This window comes from Bufo gargarizans, chromosome 5 (assembly GCF_014858855.1).
Source record: "Bufo gargarizans isolate SCDJY-AF-19 chromosome 5, ASM1485885v1, whole genome shotgun sequence".
NCBI lineage: Eukaryota > Metazoa > Chordata > Amphibia > Anura > Bufonidae > Bufo > Bufo gargarizans.
This window is the reverse complement of record NC_058084.1, coordinates 492,084,249-492,106,580: the sequence shown is the minus strand read 5'-3', so window position 1 is coordinate 492,106,580 and position 22,332 is coordinate 492,084,249. Positions and strand designations below refer to the sequence as shown.

General features: G+C 43.3%; 1 protein-coding gene across 3 annotated transcripts in view; it reads left to right on the top strand.

Annotated features, from left to right (window-relative positions):
* The window catches only part of SYT3 (synaptotagmin 3), a 318,843-nt gene that overhangs the window by 274,251 nt on the left and 22,260 nt on the right, over positions 1–22,332 (top strand). For all 3 annotated transcript variants that reach the window (XM_044294267.1, XM_044294269.1, XM_044294268.1), the window contains exon 9: positions 12,580–12,709. In XM_044294267.1, the coding sequence (XP_044150202.1) occupies positions 12,580–12,666 (87 nt within the window). In that variant the 3' untranslated portion in view covers positions 12,667–12,709. The remainder of the gene's footprint in view (positions 1–12,579; positions 12,710–22,332) is intronic.

Genomic DNA, 22,332 nt, shown 5'->3' with positions numbered 1-22,332 from the left:
CACAAAATATTGATGGAGGCCTGCGATATAGTTGCTTCCATAAAATACTGATTAAGGGGATTGATATACCTGCTTCCACCAAATATTGATTAAGGCCTGCGAGATATCTGCATCCACAAAATATTGATTGAGGCCTGCAATATAGTTGCTTCCACAAAATACTGATTAAGGGGTTTGATATACCTGCTTCCACAAAATATTGATTGAGCCCTGCAATATACCTGCTTCCACAAAATACTGATTAAGGGGTTTGATATACCTGTTTCCTCCAAATATTGATTGCGGACTGCGATATACCTGCTTCCACAAATCCTAAATTTCTCTAGGGACTTAGGTACAGGGTCATTTTGAAAATGACAGACAGTGGAAGAGGCAGGCCGTTCCGCAGGGGTGGTAGGGGTCTGGCAGGAGCACCAGGCCGGAGCCTAAGTGGGAAGTTGGAGAAGGTGTGTGCGATTACTTCAAAGAATGCACCAGAGTTGGTTAAGTGGCTCATTCAGCCTTCCGCTTCTGCACCCTCCTCATCCTCTGTATCTGCACCCTCCTCACTCTCTGCTGTGTGCACCCCCAAAGACACCACCACCATAGCCCCTCCACTTGAGTCAGAGGAATTATTTTCCCATCCCTTCCCAGATTTAACCGATGCGCAGCTATTCTTGACATCGGATGAGAAAGAGGAGGTAGCAACAGCCGCCACCCAGCGATCTTACGACAGTACCCTGATAAGCCCAAGGAGGGAGGTCCTAGCTGTTGCTGTCTACTCCAAGATCTCAAATGTCAGTGGTGGTGAAGGTGACGATGATGACGTGTCCATGGACGTCACGTGGGTGCCCACAAGAGAGATAGAGGAGGGGAGTTTATAGGGAGAGACAGAGCAGCATAGAGCCAGGAGAAGTAAGAGAAGCAGGCAGAGCTCTCAGGGCACAGGAGGCAAAAATCAGACTGCAAATGTATCTGGAGCGAGCCATCCACCATGCACGGTCACTTCTGGTGCTCCCAGGACGCCGGCACATGACTCCGCAGTGTAGGCTTTTTTTTAACGTGTCAGCTGCTGACAATAGTGTTGCCATCTGCAGCCTGTGCTGTCAACGCAAAAGTCACGGTAAGTTTAGCACTCACCTAGGGACGACCTGCCCTTCCATCACCTGAGCCCAGTGGAAGCAATGCCGTCAGAACCCGCAAACCCAAACTCCCGGTGTTCCAGGTCCTGCCTCTTCTCCTTCGCCTCTTTCTTCTTATTTGTCCTCCACTCCACCTTCCACCGTGCAATCGTCACGTTCATCTGGCAGAAGGCAGGCTTCCATGGCTAAAATGTTTGAGTGTAAAAAGTTTATGATGCCGAATAACCCTCTTGCCTAACGGCTGACCGCTGGCTTGTCTGAACTGCTAGCCCACCAACTACTTCCAAATAAACTAGTGGACTCGGAGGCCTTTAGAAAATTTGTGGCCATTGGCACACTGCAATGAAATATTTCTCCCAGAAGGGCTTCCCAGAGCTATATGACCAGCGGCACGTGAATATATCTCTGGCACACAGTGTCAGTGCCAAGATACATCTGACCAAAGACACGTGGTCTAGCAAACACGGGCAGGAAAGGTACATAACTTTTACTGCCCACTGGGTGAACCTTCTGATGGCCTTCAAGCATGTAATCCGTGGCTCCTGTGTGGATTTGATGTTACCACCACGGATTCCATGCAGGCCTGCCTCTTCTTTTACTCCTCCTACTCCATCCTCTATCTCCTCCATGGCTGACTCCTCCATTTCCACTGCTACCGCCTCTTCCGCTGCACCCCCCAAGTTCCCCAGAACCTATTCAACATGCCAGGTGAGACGTTGCCATGATGTGCTGCGACTGTTGTGCCTGGAAATTGAATTTTCTCATGCCAGCCCACACATATCCGCCACCACACAGAACAAAGAATGGTCCTTGTCTTATGTACAGTTGCAAGAAAAACGATGTGAACCGTTTGTACGGCATACATATTAGGACATCGTCAGACATCATCCACAACTCCATCCTCTGTCAGGCAAAACTCAATCAGCCCTCAGACATCAGACAAAACTCCGTCCTCCGTCAGGCAAAACTCCATCAGACATAAGACAAAACTCCGTCCTCCGTCACCCAAAACTCCATCAGACCTCAGACATCAGACAAAACTCCGTCCTCCGTCAGGCAAAACTCCATCAGACCTCAGACATCAGACAAAACTCCGTCCTCCATCAGGCAAAACTCCATCAGACCTCAGACATCAGACAAAACTCCGTCCTCCATCACCCAAAACTCCATCAGACCTCAGACATCAGACAAAACTCTGTCCTCCATCAGGCAAAACTCCATCAGACCTCAGACATCAGCTAAAACTCTGTCCTCCCTCAGACATCAGCCAAAACTCCGTCCTCCCTAACTCAAAATACGCCCTACTACACACACTCTTCACCTGACGGAGCTGCTAGCTGCTGGAGAGGCAAAGGACCTGTGATGACGTCATGACCATGTGACGAGTCACGTGTGTGGGAGGGGTCAGATGTGCACAGCAGCTGGTAGAGTGTACAGAACAGTAGCCATCAAATAGAGCTCTGTGCTAGAGATGTGTGTGTGTAACCTGCATGTAGCAGAGCTGTGTACTGTGTTACAGAGATGTATGTGTAACCTGCATGTAGCAGAGCTGTGTACTGTGTTACAGAGATTTATGTGTAACCTGCAGGTAGCAGATCTGTATGTGTAACCTGCAGGTAGCAGAGCTGTGTACTGTGTAGCAGATCTGTATGTGTAACCTGCAGGTAGCAGAGCTGTGTACTGTGTTACAGAGATGTATGTGTAACCTGCATGTAGCAGAGCTGTGTACTGTGTTACAGAGATGTATGTGTAACCTGCATGTAGCAGATCTGTATGTGTAACCTGCAGGTAGCAGAGCTGTGTACTGTGTAGCAGATCTGTATGTGTAACCTGCAGGTAGCAGAGCTGTGTACTGTGTAGTAGATCTGTATGTGTAACCTGCATGTAGCAGAGCTGTGTACTGTGTTACAGAGATGTATGTGTAACCTGCAGGTAGCAGAGCTGTGTACTGTGTAGCAGATCTGTATGTGTAACCTGCAGGTAGCAGAGCTGTGTACTGTGTAGCAGATCTGTATGTGTAACCTGCATGTAGCAGAGCTGTGTACTGTGTAGCAGAGCTGTATGTGTAACCTGCATGTAGCAGAGCTGTGTACTGTGTAGCAGTGCTGTATGTGTAACCTGCATGTAGCAGTGCTGTGTACTGTGTAGCAGAGCTGTATGTGTAACCTGCATGTAGCAGTGCTGTGTACTGTGTAGCAGAGCTGTATGTGTAACCTGCATGTAGCAGAGCTGTGTACTGTGTTACAGAGATGTATGTGTAACCTGCAGGTAGCAGAGCTGTGTACTGTGAAGCAGATCTGTATGTGTAACCTGCATGTAGCAGGGCTGTGTACTGTGTAGCAGAGCTGTATGTGTAACCTGCATGTAGCAGAGCTGTGTACTGTGTAGCAGAGCTGTATGTGTAACCTGCATGTAGCAGTGCTGTGTACTGTGTAGCAGAGCTGTATTTGTAACCTGAATGTAGCAGAGCTGTGTACTGTGTAGCAGAGCTGTATGTGTAATCTGCATGTATCAGAGCTGTGTGCTGTGTAGCGGAGCTGTATGTGTAACCTGCATGTAGCAGGCTGTGTACTGTGTTACAGGGATGTATGTGCAACCTGCATGTAGCAGTGCTGTGTACTGTGTTACAGAGATGTGTGTAACCGCATGTAGCAGAGCTTTTTACTGTGTAACAGAGATGTGTGTGTAACCTGGGAACTATAAAAAAGTGTAAAATAAAACATAAAAATTCAGATCACCCCCCTTTTCCCAAAATGAAAATAAAAGAACTAAAAAAATACACATCATGGGTGTCGCAATGTGTAAAAACACCCATTGTATAAAAATATATTCCCCATACGGCAAACGGCAAAACAGAAGAAAAAAAAGAGTCTAAATGTCCGATTCGCCGTTTTTGGTCGCTTCATTTGCTACAAAAATGTAAATAAAAGGTGATCAAAAAGTCTTAAACACCCCAGAATGGTATCAGTGAAAAGTTCAGATTGCCCCGCAAAAAATGAGCCCCCACCCAGCTCTGTACACATAATTCCCAAAAAGTTATAGAGCTCAAAATATGACGACAAAAAAAAAAAATCAGATTCTGTAAATCTCCTGTCACTCCGAGTTACTCAGAATTGGTAGCCCTAATTAATAAATACATGCAGCATGAATGCACATATGCCGCTTCACACAGATCACAAGTGTTAGGCCTCTTGCACATGAACGTTGTTGGTCCATTCCGTGCATTGGGGACAGCAATTTGCAGTCCCCAATGCACGGGCAACGTGCGTGCAGCGGCCGGGACAGATCCAGACCCATTCAACTTGAATAGGTCCGTGAATATGTTCTACTTTTTTGCTGTGCGGAGGCATGGCCAGAAACACCACGGAAGCACTCTGTAGTGCTTCTGTGGGGATCCGATCCGTGTTTCTGTTCCGTTCAAGTGATTGGGTCGACATCACGGATGCGGGATGCACACGGCTGGTGCCCTGTGTATTGCGGAACCGCCGTATGTGGTCCACAATACGACCACAGTCACACAGTGGCCATGTGCAAGAGGCCTTACAAAGATGGGATTTATGGTGCACATCCTCTTGTGCTTCCCATATTCCACAGATCACACAGCTACTTACAGTTGTGCTGATAAGTTTACATACCCTTGCAGAATTTATGATTTCTTAAAGGGGTATTCTCATCTTCCCTTTTTCATACGTACCTTCCTTGAGCGTGACGTTCACTTCCTGTATTCTTCTCCCGGCCGGGCCGCGCTTGCGCAGAAGACTGAAGATTCTCTCCCGGCCGGGCCGCGCAATGTCCTGAACGCGCACAGCGACGCGCATGTGCCTTGGTGACTTATTCCTGGCCTGTATAGTACAGAGTCGGCGTGCACATTCGCGGCTCTGTACTATACTGGCCAGGAAGAAGTCATCATGGCGCATGCGCGGCTGCATGCGCGTTCAGGACATTGCGCGGCCCAGCCGGGAGAGAATTTTCCGTCTTCTGCGCAAGCGTGGCCCGGCTGGATTCGACAGGAGAGGTGGTCGTGACCAGGGGAGACCAAAGACAACATCAGGTAAGAGGGGACTTATTTTCTAAAAAAGGATGGGAATTGGGTAATAAAATGTATTTAGAAAAATTATCACTGTCAAATCATTAACAGATGTAACAGTGATCATTAAGATGAGAATACCCCTTTAACCATTGTTCAGAGAATATGAATTATAACACGGACACTTTTCTCTCGCTCATGGTTAGTGGTCGGCTGAAGCCATTTATGTCAAACAACGGTGTTTACTCTTTATAAATCATAATCACAACACAAACTCCCCAAATGACCCTGATCAGAAGTTTACACACCCCAGTTATTAATACCATGTATTGCCCCCTTTAACATCAATGACAGCTTGAAGTCTTTTGTGGTAGTTGTGGATAAGGCTCTTTATTTTCTCAGATGGTAAAACTGCCCATTCTTCCTGTTGAAAAAAAAAAAGCAATTCCACCACAGTTTTACGTGATTTTTATTTACGACATTCGATGTGCGATAAAACTGACTGGTTACTTTTATTCTACAGGTCAGATCGAATCTGGCAATACCTTATATGTATAGTTTTTCTTGCGTTTTAATAGTGATAAAAAATTTAAAATATCCGATTTTTTTTGTCGCCATATTTTGAGCCCCATAACTTTTTTGTAATTATGTGTACAGAGCTGGATGGGGGCTCATTTTATGCGGGGCAATCTAAACTTTTTACTGATACCATTCTGGGGTGTTTAAGACTTTTTGATCACTTTTTATTTACATTTTTGTAGCAAATGAAGTGACCAAAAACGGCGAATCGGACATTTGGACTCTTTTTTTTTTCTGTTTTGCTGTTTGCCGTATGGGGAATATATTTTTATACAATGGGCGTTTTTACACATTGCGAAACCCATGATGTGTCTTTTATTTTAATTTTGGGAAAAGGGGGGTGATCTGAATATTTATGGGGTTTTTTTTACACTTTTTTTATAGTTCCTAGGTTACACACACATCTCTGTAACACAGTACACAGCTCTGCTACCTGCAGGTTGCACATACATCCCTGTAACACAGTACACAGCTCTGCTACATGCAGGTTACACATACAGCTCTGCTACACAGTACACAGCACTTCTACATGCAGGTTACACACACATCTCTGTAACACAGTACACAGCTCTGCTACATGCTGTTACACACACTGCTCTATATACACAGTACACAGCTCTGCTACATGCAGGTTACACACACATCTCTGTAACACAGTACACATCTCTGCTACACAGTACACAGCACTGCTACCTGCAGGTTGCACATACATCCCTGTAACACAGTACACAGCTCTGCTACATGCAGGTTACACATACAGCTCTGCTACACAGTTCACAGCTCTGCTACATGCAGGTTACACATACAGCTCTGCTACACAGTACACAGCACTGCTACATGCAGGTTACACATACAGATCTGCAACACAGTACACAGCTCTGCTACCTGCAGGTTACACGCACATCTCTGTAACACAGTACACAGCTCTGCTACCTGCAGGTTACACATACAGATCTGCTACACAGTACACAGCTCTGCTACCTGCAGGTTACATATACAGATCTGCTACCTGCAGGTTACACATACATCTCTGTAACACAGTACACAGCTATGCTACATGCAGGTTACACATACATATCTGTAACACAGTACACAGCTCTGCTACATGCAGGTTACACACACATCTCTAGTACAGAGCTCTATTTGATGGCTACTGTTCTGTACACTCTACCAGCTGCTGTGCACATCTGACCCCTCCCACACACGTGACTCGTCACATGGTCATGACGTCATCACAGGTCCTTTGCCTCTCCAGCAGCTAGCAGCTTCGTCAGGTGAAGAGTGTGTGTAGTAGGGCGTATTTTGAGTTAGGGAGGACGGAGTTTTGGCTGATGTCTGAGGGAGGACAGAGTTTTAGCTGATGTCTGAGGTCTGATGGAGTTTTGCCTGACGGAGGACGGAGTTTTGTCTGATGTCTGAGGTCTGATGGAGTTTTGGGTGACGGAGGACGGAGTTTTGTCTGATGTCTGAGGTCTGATGGAGTTTTTGGTGATGGAGGACGGAGTTTTGTCTGATGTCTGAGGTCTGATGGAGTTTTGGGTGACGGAGGACGGAGTTTTAGCTGATGTCTGAGGTCTGATGGAGTTTTGCCTGACGGAGGACGGAGTTTTGTCTGATGTCTGATGGAGTTTTGGGTGACGGAGGACGGAGTTTTGTCTGATGTCTGAGGTCTGATGGAGTTTTGGGTGATGGAGGACGGAGTTTTGTCTGATGTCTGAGGGCTGATGGAGTTTTGTCTGACGGAGGACGGAGTTTTGTCTGATGTCTGATGGAGTTTTGCCTGACGGAGGACGGAGTTTTGTCTGATGTCTGAGGTCTGATGGAGTTTTGTCTGATGGAGGACGGAGTTTTGTCTGATGTCTGAGGGCTGATGGAGTTTTGTCTGACGGAGGACGGAGTTTTGTCTGATGTCTGATGGAGTTTTGCCTGACGGAGGACGGAGTTTTGTCTGATGTCTGAGGGCTGATGGAGTTTTGTCTGACGGAGGACGGAGTTTTGTCTGATGTCTGATGGAGTTTTGGGTGACGGAGGACGGAGTTTTGTCTGATGTCTGAGGGCTGATGGAGTTTTGTCTGACGGAGGACGGAGTTTTGTCTGATGTCTGATGGAGTTTTGCCTGACGGAGGACGGAGTTTTGTCTGATGTCTGAGGGCTGATGGAGTTTTGTCTGACGGAGGACGGAGTTTTGTCTGATGTCTGATGGAGTTTTGGGTGACGGAGGACGGAGTTTTGTCTGATGTCTGAGGGCTGATGGAGTTTTGTCTGACGGAGGACGGAGTTTTGTCTGATGTCTGATGGAGTTTTGCCTGACGGAGGACGGAGTTTTGTCTGATGTCTGAGGGCTGATGGAGTTTTGCCTGACGGAGGATGGAGTTGTGGATGATGTCTGACGATGTCCTAATATGTATGCCGTACGTTTGGAATGATATGGATTTCTGCACAAATTGGTCATAAAATGTGATCTGATCTTCAGCTAAGTCACAACAATAGACAATCACAGTCTGCTTAAACTAATAACACACAAATAATTAAATGTTACCATGTTTTTATTGAACACACCATGTAAACATTCACAGTGCAGGTGGAAAAAGTATGTGAACCCTTGGATTTAATAACTGGTTGAACCTCCTTTGGCAGCAATAACTTCAACCAAACGTTTCCTGTAGTTGCAGATCAGACGTGCACAACTGTAAGGAGTAATTCTTGACCATTCCTCTTTACAGAAATGTTTCAGTTCAGCAATATTCTCGGGATGTCTGGTGTGAATCGCTTTCTTGAGGTCATGCCACAGAATCTCAATCGGGTTGAGGTCAGCACTCTGACTGGGCAACTCCAGAAGGCGTATTTTCTTCTGTTTAAGCCATTCTGTTGTTGATTTACTTCTATGCTTTTGGTCATTGTCCTGGTGCAACATGCATCTTCTGTTGGGCTTCAGCTGGTGGACAGATGGCCTTAAGTTCTCCTGCAAAATGTCTTGATAAACTTGGGAATTAGTTTTTCCTTTCATGATAGCAATCCGTCCAGGCCCTGATGCAGCAAAGCAGCCCCAAACCATGATGCCCCCACCACCATACTTCACAGTTAGGATGAGGTTTTGATGTTGGTGTGCTGTGCCTCTTTTTCTCCACACATAATGTTGTGTGTTTCTTCCAAATAACTCAACTTTGGTTTATCTGTCCACAGAATATTTTGCCAGTACTGCTGTGGAACATCCAGGTGCTCTTGTGCAAACTGTAAACGTGCAGCAATGTTTTTTGGGACAGCAGTGGCTTCCTCTGTGGTATCCTCCCATGAAATCCATTCTTGTTTAGTGTTTTACGTATCGTAAATTCGCTAACAGGGATGTTAGCATATGCCAGAGACTTTTGTAAGTCTTTAGCTGACACTCTAGGATTCTTCTTCACCTCATTGAGCAGTCTGCTCTGTGCTCTTGCAGTCATCTTTACAGGACGGCCACTCCAGCAGCAGTGCTGAACTTTCTCCATTTATACGATAATTTGTCTTACCATGGACTGATGAACAGCAAGGCTTTTGGAGATACTTTTATAACCCTTTCCAGCTTTATGCAAGTTAACAATTCTTAATCGTAGGTCTTCTGAGAGCTCTTTTGTGCGAGGCATCATTCACATCAGGCAATGCTTCTTGTGAAAAGCAAACCCAGAACTGGTGTGTGTTTTTTATAGGGCAGGGCAGCTGTAACCAACACGTCCAATCTCATATCATTCATTGGACTTCATTTGGCTGACACCTCACTCCAATTAGCTCTTGGAGATGTCATTAGTCTAGGGGTTCACATACTTTTTCCACCTGCACTGTGAATGTTTACATGGTGTGTTCAATAAAAACATGGTAACATTTAATTCTTTGTGTGCTATTAGTTTAAGCAGACTTTGATAGTCTATTGTTGTGACTTGGATGAAGATCAGATCACATTTTATGACCAATTTGTGCAGAAATCCATATCATTCCAAAGGGTTAAAATACTTTTTCTTGCAACTGTATATACAGCGGCATAAAAGACCTTTACTGTCAGGTGAATTCCTACTTTTTGGGGCGTGTACTGGCCTACAATAAAATTTGTATCCAGTCACCGTCTAATGTACCTCCAGCCTCATCATTACAAATTATTTTCTGTCAGGTGAATGTCTAATTTTTGGGGCCTGTACTCCAGTGGCCTACAGTAAAATTTTTACCCAGTGACCACCTAATGTACATCCAGCCACATCATCACAAGTTCTTTTCTGTCAGTTGAAGGCCTAATTTTAGGGGCCTGTACTGACCTACAGTAAAATTTGCATCTAGTGACCGCCTAATGTACCTCCAGCCACATCATCACAAGTTCTTTTCTGTCAGGTGAATGCCTAATTTATGGGGCCTGCACTCCAGTGACCTAAAGTAAAATTTGTATCCAGTGACCGCCTAATGTACCTCCAGCCACATCATCACAAGTTCTTTTCTGTCAGGTAAATGCCTAATCTTTGGGGCCTGTACTTCAGTGGCCTACAGCAAAATTTGTATCCAGTGACCGCCTAATGTACCTCTAGACACATCATCACAAGTTCTCTTCTGTCAGACGAATGCCTATTTTTTGGGACCTGTACTGGCCTACAGTAACATTTGTATCCAGTGACCGCCTAATGTACCTCCAGCCACATCATCACAAGTTCTTTTCTGCTAGGTGAATGCCTAATTTTTGGGGTCTGTACTCCCGTGGCCTACAGTAAAATTTGTATCCAGTTTGCAAAACATGCCAGCCGATGTTCGTCCATCACTGCTATCAAGGAGCATCTAAATGCATTTGGAATTTGTGACATGATCAAACAAATTATAGATCTTAGAATATTCCACACTGACACTATACACTAGCACACATTCATCAAGATGTCTGCATACATGTCAGTATGTTACATCCTTGTTTATTTATATTCATGTTGTTATATTGAATTATTATTGCAACAATGTTTTATATATAAATGTTACATATTATTAAGAAAGTGAATTGTATTCAGTATTTGCATGTAAAAAAATGTTTTAACTGCTGCCAGAGCAAGCCTGTGAGCCCTGCTTGTCCCCTCTACTCACAGTGATTGACACAGTCCCCCATAGACAAAAGCTGCTAAACCCTCTGTGTAGGGGTTGAAGGAACCAGGGTTAATTGGCTTTCTCTAAGGCCTCTTTTAAAAGCAGGATGCAATGCGGGTGCGTTCAGGGAAAATCATGCGAGTAGGCACGCAATTTCAGTCAGTTTTGACTGCGATTGCGTTCCATTGTTCTTTTTTTTCCATGCGAGTGCAATGCATTTTACACATGCGTGAGAAAAAAAACTGAATGTGGTACCCAGACTTGAACCCGGATTTCTTCACTGAAGTTCGGGTTTGGTGTTCTGTAGATTTTATTATTTTCCATTATAACATGGTTATAATGGAAAATGATAGCCTTCTTTAATGCAGAATGCTAAGTATATAGTCAATTGAGGGTTAAAAAATATTAAAAACATAACTCATCTTATCCACTTGATCACGCAGCTGGGATCCTCTTCTTTGTTCTTCTTGAAGGACCTGCAAAAGGACCTTTTCTAACGTCATCGCGCTCACCATGTGGTGAGCGTGGTGACGTCAGCGCAGGTCCTGCTGAATGAAGATAGAAGAATGTATTAAAGAGTGCTATTATCTTCAATTATAACCATCTTATAATGGAAAATAATAAATTAAATGGGGTCCCGGGTCATACATCCCTCATCTCCTTAGCAACAATGCGTGAAAATCGCACCGCATCCGCACTTGCTTGCGGATGAGTTGCGATTTTCACGCAGCCCCATTCATTCTGCGTTGCGACTATAGATCATGCTGTGATTTTCACGCAACGCACAACTGATGCATGAAAAACATTGCTCATGTACACAGCCCCATTGAAATGAATGAGTCAGTATTCAGTGCGGGAGCAATGCGTTCACCTCACGCATCGCATCCGCGCGGAATACTCGCCCGTGTGAAAGGGGCCTAAAAGGGCGAGTTCACATCACTGTTTCTTTTTCTGTTCTTCTGAACTGTCAGAACAGAAAAAAAACAAGATTCTGCAAAAAAAACTAAAAAAACTAAACAAAACGGATCCTACATCAGTTATACAGGAGTAGTTTTCTAAAGGATGTTTTTTTTTTTTTTTTAAAGGATCCTTTGTTTTTTACATGATCCATTTATTTTATTTTTTTTACAGGATCCAGTCTTTTTTTTGTTCTTCACATGGATCAGAAGAACAGAAAATGAAACGGTGATGTGAACTCACCCTAAGGCCTATTGCACATGACCGTAGGTCTCCCGTGCCCGTGCTGCGGACCGCGTATGCAGATTCGCAATACACGGGCGCCATTCCGTGGGCATTCCGCATCATGGATGCAGACCCATTCACTTCAATGGGTCCGCAATTCCGTAGATGCGGAATGGTGCGGAATGGAACCCTATGGAAGCACAACAGCAATTTGTGGGCCACAGCACGCCCACGGGGGCACACACGTTCATGTGCAGGAGGCCTAAGAGAGCAAGGGAAACATGCAGTAAAACGGTGACAGGGAAAGCAGATGCGCTGCTACACTTTCTGGTAGTGGAGAACGCACAGTTGCTGCTCTGGTAGCAACAGCAAAGCCTCTGCGCTGCTACTCGGAGCAGTGGCGCAGGCGCGAGATTGGCAGGGCCATGCGGTATATTCAGCCCTGTCAATCAAGCAGGGGTGGGGAGTTTTTGAGCAGCAGGGACAACACCTTGCTGCTCCAGAACTCTGTATGATGATTCGTTTGTGTCTGCTTTAACTGAACCTGGTTCATGATGTTAGTGGATTAACAATTTCTCATCTTTTCAGGAAAAGGCTTTGACTGCATTTGTGACAAAATCTTCCCCACCTCGGGAAAAGCCAAGTATAATAGTGGACAATACACTTTCTGACTAGTTGATTCCACTATCTAGGAAGAGAGAAGCAGATCAGGAGAGCTGTAAGTACCACATCGTTGTTTCACAATATGTAGAGACACAATTTAGTTATTCTTACTTATGAAATTAGAATGCATTCATATATTCAGAAGATGTGATTGAGAAACTAAAGGGCATCTGTCAGCAGTATTGTACCTGTGACACTGGCTGACCTGTTACATGTGCACTTGGCAGCTGAAGGCATCTGTGTTGGTCCCATGTTCATATGTGACCGCACTGATGAATAGAAAGTTTTAATATATGGAAATGAGCCTCTAGGAGCAATGGGGGCGTTGCCGTTACACCTAGAGGCTCAGCTCTCTCTACAACTGCTGCTCCCTCTCCACTTTGATTGACAGGACCAGGCAGTATAAACGTCAAATCTTACTTCTTCCAGATCAGGACTATGAATGACATGATTTAAATGATAAGTTACATTAATAATTAAAGTAGGCCTGTCATCTCTCCTGACATGTTTGTTTCAGTATATACTTGTATTTCCCCCAAAAGAATACAAATTTGGGAGCATCTTTTCTTATAACGTTGTGCTATTCTTACTAGAAATGTATGAATAAATTGAATAAATAAACTGAGTGTTACCATTCCCCGCTCAACGGTGTGTGTCCATACAGAGTGTGATAGTGTAAGCGCCGACTGGACACTAGTAGGAATGACATAACACAGGAAAGGATGCTCCTGCATTGTTATATTATGGGGACTGCAAGTACTTACTAAAACAGACATGTCACGAGAGTTAGGCTGGATTCACATAAGCGTCACGTTTTGGCTCAGGATGCGTCCCGGGTGCATTGCGGCAAACCCGCGCGAGTAGGTACGCAATTTCAGTCAGTTTGGACTGCGATTGCATTCCGTTGTTCAGTTTTTATCGCGTGGGTGCAATGCGTTTTGCACCCATGTGATAAAAAACTGAATGTGGTACCTAGACCCAAACCTCTTCACTGAAGTTCAGGTTTGGGTTCAAGGTTGTGTAGATGTAATTATTTTCCCTTATAACATGGTTATAAGGGAAAATAATAACATTCTTTAATACAGAATGCTAAGTAGAAGGTCAATTGAGGGTTAAAATAAGAAATCAAATTAACTCACCTCCTCCAATTGATCGCGTAGCTGCCGGTCTCCTGTTCTTTCTTCAGGACCTGTCAAAGGACCTGTGGTGACGTCACTGAGCTCATCACATGGTCTATCACCATGGTGATGGACTGTGCAATTGGACCATGTGATGAGCACAGTGATGTCACCACAGGTCCTTTGACTGGTCCTGAAGAAATAACAGGTGAGTTAATTTTATTTTATTTTTTTAACCCTCAATTGACCTTCTACTAAACATTCTGTATTAAAGAATGCTATTATTTTCCCTTATAACCATGTTATAAGGGAAAATAATACAGTGAATAGACTTCCATCTTAGCAACCATGCGTGAAAATCGCAGCACATCCGTACTTGCTTGCGGATGCTTGCGATTTTCACGCAGCCCCATTCACTTCTATGGGGCCTGCGTTGCATGAAAAAATACACAATATAGAGCATGCTGCGATTTTCATGCAACGCACAAGTGAAAATGTGCACAGCCCCATAGAAATGAATAGGTCCTGATTCAGTGCGGGTGCAATGCGTTCACCATACGCATTGCACCCGCGCGGAAATCTCGCCCATGTGAACCCAACCTTAATGGGTTCTCTTGAAGAAAAGATACATGGGCATCCAATTCAGCCTTCCTCATATTTAACCCAATTCACACGTCCGTGTCCGTACTTGTATCCGTGAAAAGAAGGTCAGTGATGCCTCCGTGATAATGTTCGTGATGGATCCGTGCTGGGTCCGTGAGTTAATTTTTTGGTGTCCGTGTGTCATTCGTGTTTAAATGACACTAAACAGCTGAAAAATCATTTTCAAAGCATCTTTTCCTAATGATCCGTGAAACATGGTGTTGCATGCGTGGTTTTCACGGACTCATAGACTATAATGGGACATAATAGAGCACAGGCCATGCTAAAACACTGATGTGTGAATACACACATTACAATGAATTGGGGAGTGTGAGGCTTTAGAGGCATACCTTCTATAGAGGCAGAGCACTCAGTTTCTATGGGACCCATACTTGGAGGGTTCTGGCTGTGAACTGCTTCCTCTTCTTGCTGTAACATTGTCATAGCAGCTATGTAAGTCACCTCTAGAGGGGGCTCACTACATACAACTCCAATTACATTATTACTGTATGAAACCATATCGAAACAGCTTCCTCTAATCAACATAAAATCTTGAACCTAAAAAGAAAAAAGGTGAACATTAGCATTAAAGGAGTTGTCTCATCATGCACACTGGGGGTATATCGCTATAATATGCCCCCATTGTCTTATAGGTGCTGGTCCCACCACTGGGACCCTCACCTATATCGAAAACAGAGCCCTGCAAGTGAAGGAGGGCGCACTGCACATGCACTGCCGCCCTCCATTCATTTTCTATGGGACTGCCGAAAATAGCCGAGCACTGGCTCGGATATTTCCATCGGCCACATAAAAATGAATGGGGGCGGGTTACGCGCATGCAGGGTACGCTCCCATTCACTTCTATGGGGAGCCAGCTTGGTGCTGGCCGGACGGGGGTCCTCCAGCCACCACCTTGCGGGGCTCCGCACCTATAAGACAATAGGGGCATATCCTAGCGCTATGCCCCCATTGTCTATGATGAGAAACCCCCTTTAAAAACTCATAGCACATTTGGTGGAGCGCTCCTTTTGAAGTGGTGCTGGGCCCCTATTGAGTTTTGTTATGCAGCTGTATGATTTCTCTATATGCCCCTATTAAGGCCCCTTTCACACAGGCGAGTTTTCCGCGCGGGTGCAATGCGAGAGTTGAACGCATTGCACCAGCACTGAATCCGGACCCATTCATTTCTATGGGGCTGTGCACATGAGCGGTGATTTTCACGCATCACTTGTGCGTTGCGTGAAAATCGCAACAAGCTATATTTTGTGCGTTTTTCACGCAACGCAGGCTCCATAGAAGTAAATGGGGCTGTGTGAAAATCGCAAGCATCCGCAAGCAAGTGCGATTTTCACGCACGGTTGCTAGGAGATGATCTGGATGGGGACCCAATCTTTATCATTTTCCTTTATAACATGGTTATAAGGGAAAATAATAGCATTCTGAATACAGAATGCATAGTACAATAGTGCTTGAGGGATTAAAAAAAAAAGAAAAGAAAAATAATTTAACTCACCTTAATCCACTTGTTCGCGCAGCCGGCATCTCTTCTGTCTTGTTCTGTGAGGAATAGGACCTTTGATCATGTGGTGGTTTAGTGACCCTAGATTTTTTATTTGTTTGACTACCAAAATCATTTTTGAGATTTTTTTTTACTTTTTACTTGACACTTAGGAATTTTTATTAGAATGTTTTTTGTTTAGTTTTTTTTCCTGTTTTTAAGTTTAATTTGGAGGAAAACTGCTAATTATTAATAAAAAGTATTTTCTTTTATTATATTTTTTCATTTCTTAAATATTAAAACTGACACAAAAATGTATTATTGCAATGGGTTCCTTATTTTGTGATGATCGTTTTCATATATGACATGCACATGTTTGATTGAATGCAGCGACTATGGTGACGGTTTCTGTTAGCGACTGCATTTTTTTTTTTGAATTTGTATTTTTTTTATATATATATATATATATATTATTTTTTTTAACTTATATTTTAATTTATTTTTCTCACATAATATGTCCCGCTAGTTATTAAAAGACCTCTGGAGGACACTGGCTTTTTTTTTTTCACTTTTTCCACTGTAACTGGGGCAACCACAGGAGCCCCAGTTATAGGGGAAAACAGCCCGCTGTGGAAGCATGACACACAGGCTCAGCTGATCAGGGTCTCCTTAGACCCTGCAGCTCTGCCCCTTTCCCAGATACCCCTGGCAGTCAAGTGACTAATGGGACTAACAGAGCTCTCCCCCATGTGCTCATGCAGCGCCCTCCTGCCGGAACAGGAGAAGGCAGGAGCGGTAATAAACTGGTCTTGTCTTCTCCTCAGGGTCCCCGCTGTGTCCCTCTGCTGGGACCCAACCTGCTTCTGCTAGATTGCAGGATCAGGAGCTTTAATCCCAGCACTGGGATTAAAGCGCTGCCTCAATGTTTATATACGTGCTGTCAGCATTGGGCATGTGCAGATAGGACGTATATACCCAGTGGGCAGTCGGGAAGGGGTTAAAGAGGTTTTTCCATCACATACAAAGGGGGTATATCGCTAGGATATGCCCCCATTGTTTGATAGGTGCAGGTCCAACCTCTGAAACTCGCACCTACAATGAGAACAGAGAGGGTAAATCAATGGAGGGTGCACTGTGTATGCGCAGCCACCCTCCATCTGTATTTCCATCTGCCCCATAGAAATGAATGGGAGCAGGGGCCGCGCGTGCGAGGTGTGCTCCCATTCACTTGTATCGGAGCAGCAGGGAGCAGTGCTTGGTGATGGACGGACCTCGGGGTCTTCCAGCCACCAATCTTCCCGCTGAGTTCTCCTTGTAGGTACAGGTCCCAGATGTGGGACCCACACCTATCAGACAATGGGGGCATATCCTAGTGGTCCAAATGTCTCAGATATAACCAAGCAGCCATGTAGTAAAATCTAGAAGAATTGGTTTTGGAGTTTTTTTGGGGATATGCTAGCTTTTTTTTTTTCTTAACGTGTCTTCAGGTAGGGGGTGTGGAGGACAGACATGTCCCGTAAAAGTGCATAGACCCTCCAATTTTGGAATTATGATCCAGTACATTAATTATCTCACGTACTGTATCCTTATTGGGACCAAAATTGACTGGGCAGTGGTCATCCATGTTACAGAGCCACACCTTGATTATACATGATCTATTACTGAAATTGAATGTGTTGCAAATGACTTTCAAGCTGTGGAGATTGTCTGGTATTGTACAGTTAGAGTCAACTCATTAAGGTCTGAGGTAGTATGCAGTTCCTGGGAAGCTATATTACCAGCAGCAAACATTACTATATACTGCCTGCAGGTAAACGCCTGGAGTCTTATTAGTGGCTAGTACAGCTTTGTGAAATATCAAACCAAAATAAATTGAACACAAATTCATCATAGTTTAGTGTTAGTCTAGACAAAGCTACAAAGCTATAGGGATGCTGATATTTGGTCTTACTGTGGTCTTACAGTCTGAGGGGCCCAAACAGTTCTCTGCCAGGGTCCAGCAGAACTAGAAATAGCATGTGAGTATTGTGGCAGGCGCAAGTTATGTATTTGCTTTCACATAGATCTCTGAGGCAGAGAAATATGTGGTTGGCAATAGAGATACAGCACAATACCTTAAATGGGTTATCCCATGACTAATGTAAAATAAATTAAAATCACACATAGTACATGACAACCTCTTTCTAACAAAGCCAGAACCAGTCCTGTACCTCACATAGATCCAGAGATCTGCCCATTTATTGCTCTGCTAGATTTATATCAAGCTGAAAGCTCAAGGGGAGTGTCTTTTCTGCTGCAGCTCAGGGGCGTGTCTCAGCTCTACCTATCACAGCTCAGGAGGCAGTTGAAGGATGAGACTGAGCATGTGCGGACATATCAGTGAGCAGGACAAAGAAATAAGAAAAAAAAACTGTAGATGGTGCTCTACAGATACATTTTATTGAATAACACAGTGGCTATGCTAATAGTTTAATTACAAGCAAATAAAAAAAGGATTCCGTTCCAGGTGCTGGTTTGAAAACTGTAGAATATTTTCAATGGGATAACCCCTTTAATCCCACATCAAACAATTTAAAAAAAGTTTGGGAATATGATATTTACAGTGTTTCCTGCACAGAACTGCTGTATCATCTAGAATTTCAAAAGGGTAGAGAGAACAGTAAGCTTTTGTGTTAACACTTGATTTTAGGCTTTAGGTCCTGTCTCTATAAGGATCCTACTCTCTTACCTTTCTTTGAGCAGTCAACTCTGATTTTGTTCATGGACGGCCATCTTGAATTTATTTGCGGTTGTATATTAGTTATGTTGCTTGAAAAAGCCTGTAACATCCTGTTCTTCTGTAACATCCTGTTCTTCTGTAACACCCTGTTCTTCTGTAACATCCTGTTCTTCTGTAACACCCTGTTCTTCTTTAACATCCTGTTCTTCTGTAACATCCTGTTCTTCTGTAACATCCTGTTATTCTGTAACATCCTGTTCTTCTGTAACACCCTGTTCTTCTGTAACATCCTGTTCTTCTGTAACACCCTGTTCTTCTTTAACATCCTGTTCTTCTGTAACATCCTGTTCTTCTGTAACATCCTGTTATTCGATTGTTTCAGCTTATTATTCTGTTTTATTATTCTTCTCCGCCCCCCTTTTTAAATACGCTACTCCTCCTACAGTTTTAGGGTTACAAACGTCAAACTATCCACACTTCTTCGACCTATAGTGAGGTAAGTTGCTTGTGCTTTAATAAGCGATTCCACCCTCCGGGCCCCTGCGGCAGACCACCGAAGACCACTTTTTTGCCATTGACTTTGAAAGGGAACATTTTCTAATCGCTCCCACCCGCACAGTTTTGAAGCTACATTCCCCAAACTCGGACCACATATCGTTGGTGTCAACCCAAATACAAGGGTAAATTTTGAGGGGACACTCCAAAGTGGGCAGAGCTAGCAACGGCCAATGAAAATTTTTCTATTTTCTATACACTACTCCTCCCATAGTTTTAGGAGAACAATTACCAAACTTTGCACACTTGTTTGGCACATACCTGAATAGGTTACTTGTGCTTTGTTAACCAATCCCACCCTCCGGGCCCCTGGGGCGGCACCCTGAAGACCCCACTTTTTGTCATAGACTTTCATTGGAAAATTGTAAACTTTTGCCACTTGTACAACTTTGAAGTTAAACTCACTAAACTTGGGTCACTTAGACATGGGGTCAACCTGAAAATTTCTGTCACATTTTGGGGACTCTAAAAAGTGGGTGTGGCCACAAACAACCAATCAGATTTTCCCTATTGACTTCAATGAGAAAATTAAAATTGCTGTCATTCTCACAGTATTTAAGCCAGAATACCCAAACTCTGCACCGTGGGTCACTGGGTGACTGGGGTTAAAATTTATTAAAAGTGGGCAGAGTCTACAATGGCCAATCAAATTTCAGCCATTTGTTTACATGGGAAAATTTAAAACTGCTGCTTCTATTAGACTGTTAATGGCAGGGTCCTCAAACTTGGCACACTTGGTCACTGGAGGACTAGGATTAAAATTCGGAAAAGTGGGCGGGGCCAAAACAACCAGATTTATTTGATTGATTTAAATGGGAAAAACTAAAAATGCTTTGAATGCTGCCATTCTCACATTATTGATGTCATTGACCTCAAATATCACAAATGTGGTCATTGGGTGTTTCCACTTCAAAGTTAGAAAAAGTGGGTGGAGCCACCAACAACCAACCAAATTTCACTCATTGATTTTCAATAGAAAACAATAAAACTGCTGCCATTTTTACACGTTAAAAGCAATAATTCCAAAACCTTAAAGTGTTAGTCACTGGGTGACTGTGGTTCACAATTAGGAAAAAAGGGTCGGTGCAACAACAGCCAATCAGATTTTAGCCATTGACCTTAATGAAAAGCACATAAACTGCTTCTATTATCACAGTTTAAATGCCAAGTGTCCCAAACTTAGCACAATTACTCACTGGGTGACTGCGGTCAAAATTTAGGGAAAGTGGGTGGAGCCTAAAACAGCCAATCAGATTTCATTTCTATTGACTTCAATGTAAAACTTTAAAATACTGCCATTCTCACAGTTTTAAAGCCAGAGGCCCCAATCTTGGCACAGACCATGACTGGGTGACTGGGCTTAAAATTTCGGAAAACTGGGCAGAGCTTAAAACAGCCAATCAAATATTACCCAGTGCTATTCAATGGGAATATTTAAATTGCTGCCATTCTTACACTGTTAATGGCAGGGTCTTCAAACTTGGTACATTCGGTTATGGGAATTCAAATTTAAAAAGTAGGTGGAGTCACAAACAACCAATCAGATTTTCCCTATTGACTTCAATGAGGAAATTTTAAAAGCTGTTATTCTTACAATATGAAATCCAGAGTCCCCAAACTGGCACCATGAGTCACTGGGTGAGAGTGGTTAGAAGTTAGGAAAAGTCGTGGAGCCTTTAACAGCCAATCATATTTCAGCCATTCAATTTATATGGGAACATTTAAATTACTGCTACTCTTTGACTATTAATGGCAGGGTCCTCAAATTTGGCACAGTCAGTCTTTGGGTGACTTGGGTTCAAATTTTAAAAAGTGGGTGAAACCACAAACAGCCAATCAGATTTCAAGCCAACATCCTGTGGTTTCTTCAGAAACGACACCATCTAGTTGGGAACTGTTATTTTGGAACTCTGTGGCACTGTGTAGGAATTATATGGCCATATTATGTGGAAACTGTATTTAACATTGAATGAAGGTCTTATTCAGACAGGCCACAGTTAATTTGAAAATATAATGGATATGCAACCAATCATTCTCCTCCTTCCCAAAAATTTTAAGGGGTGTCCATTAATATATTTTAACAAAATGTCTCCACTATATTGGTCTGGTCCTGTATATATGAATCATGTTTGCATCTCTCATCTTTAATTTGCATAAAGGATTCGGCTGTAGTGGGGCAATGTTATTCGGGAACTATGTGGCACCATGAACAAATAATATTATGGTCATATTATGTGGGCACTACATTTATTGAACTTAATTTGGCACCTATTGCAGGTTCGGTTTGGATATTGCAGGACACTTTTTTTTAGAAGCATATATGACAGAAAAGGACAACTCGAGGTCTTGTCAGTGGTGAGATTTTGGCCACTCTATAGGAAATGCTTATTAACCACTTCAACCCCGCTAGCTGAAACCCCCTTAATGACCAGGCCACTTTTTACACTTCTGCACTACACTACTTTCACCGTTTATTGCTCGGTCATGCAACTTACCACCCAAATTAATTTTACCTCCTTTTCTTCTCACTAATAGAGCTTTCATTTGGTGGTATTTCAATGCTGCTGACATTTTTACTTTTTTTGTTATTAATCGAAATTTAACGATTTTTTTGCAAAAAAATTGACATTTTTCACTTTCAGTTGTAAAATTTTGCAAAAAAAACCGACATCCATATATAAATTTTTCGCTAAATTTATTGTTCTATATGTCTTTGATAAAAAAAAAATGTTTGGGTAAAAAAAAAATGGTTTGGGTAAAAGTTATAGCGTTTACAAACTATGGTACAAAAATGTGAATTTCCGCTTTTTGAAGCAGCTCTGACTTTTTCAGCACCTGTCATGTTTCCTGAGGTTCTACAATGGCCAGACAGTACAAACACCCCACAAATGACCCCATTTCGGAAAGTAGACACCCTAAGGTATTCACTGATGGGCATAGTGAGTTCATAGAACCTTTTATTTTTTGTCACAAGTTATGATTTATTTATTTTTCTTACAAAGTCTCATATTCCACTAACTTGTGACAAAAAATAAAAACTTCCATGAACTTACTATGCCCATCACAAAATACATTGGGGTGTCTTCTTTCCAAAATGGGGTCACTTGTGGGGTAGTTATACTGCCCTGGCATTCTAGGGGCCCAGA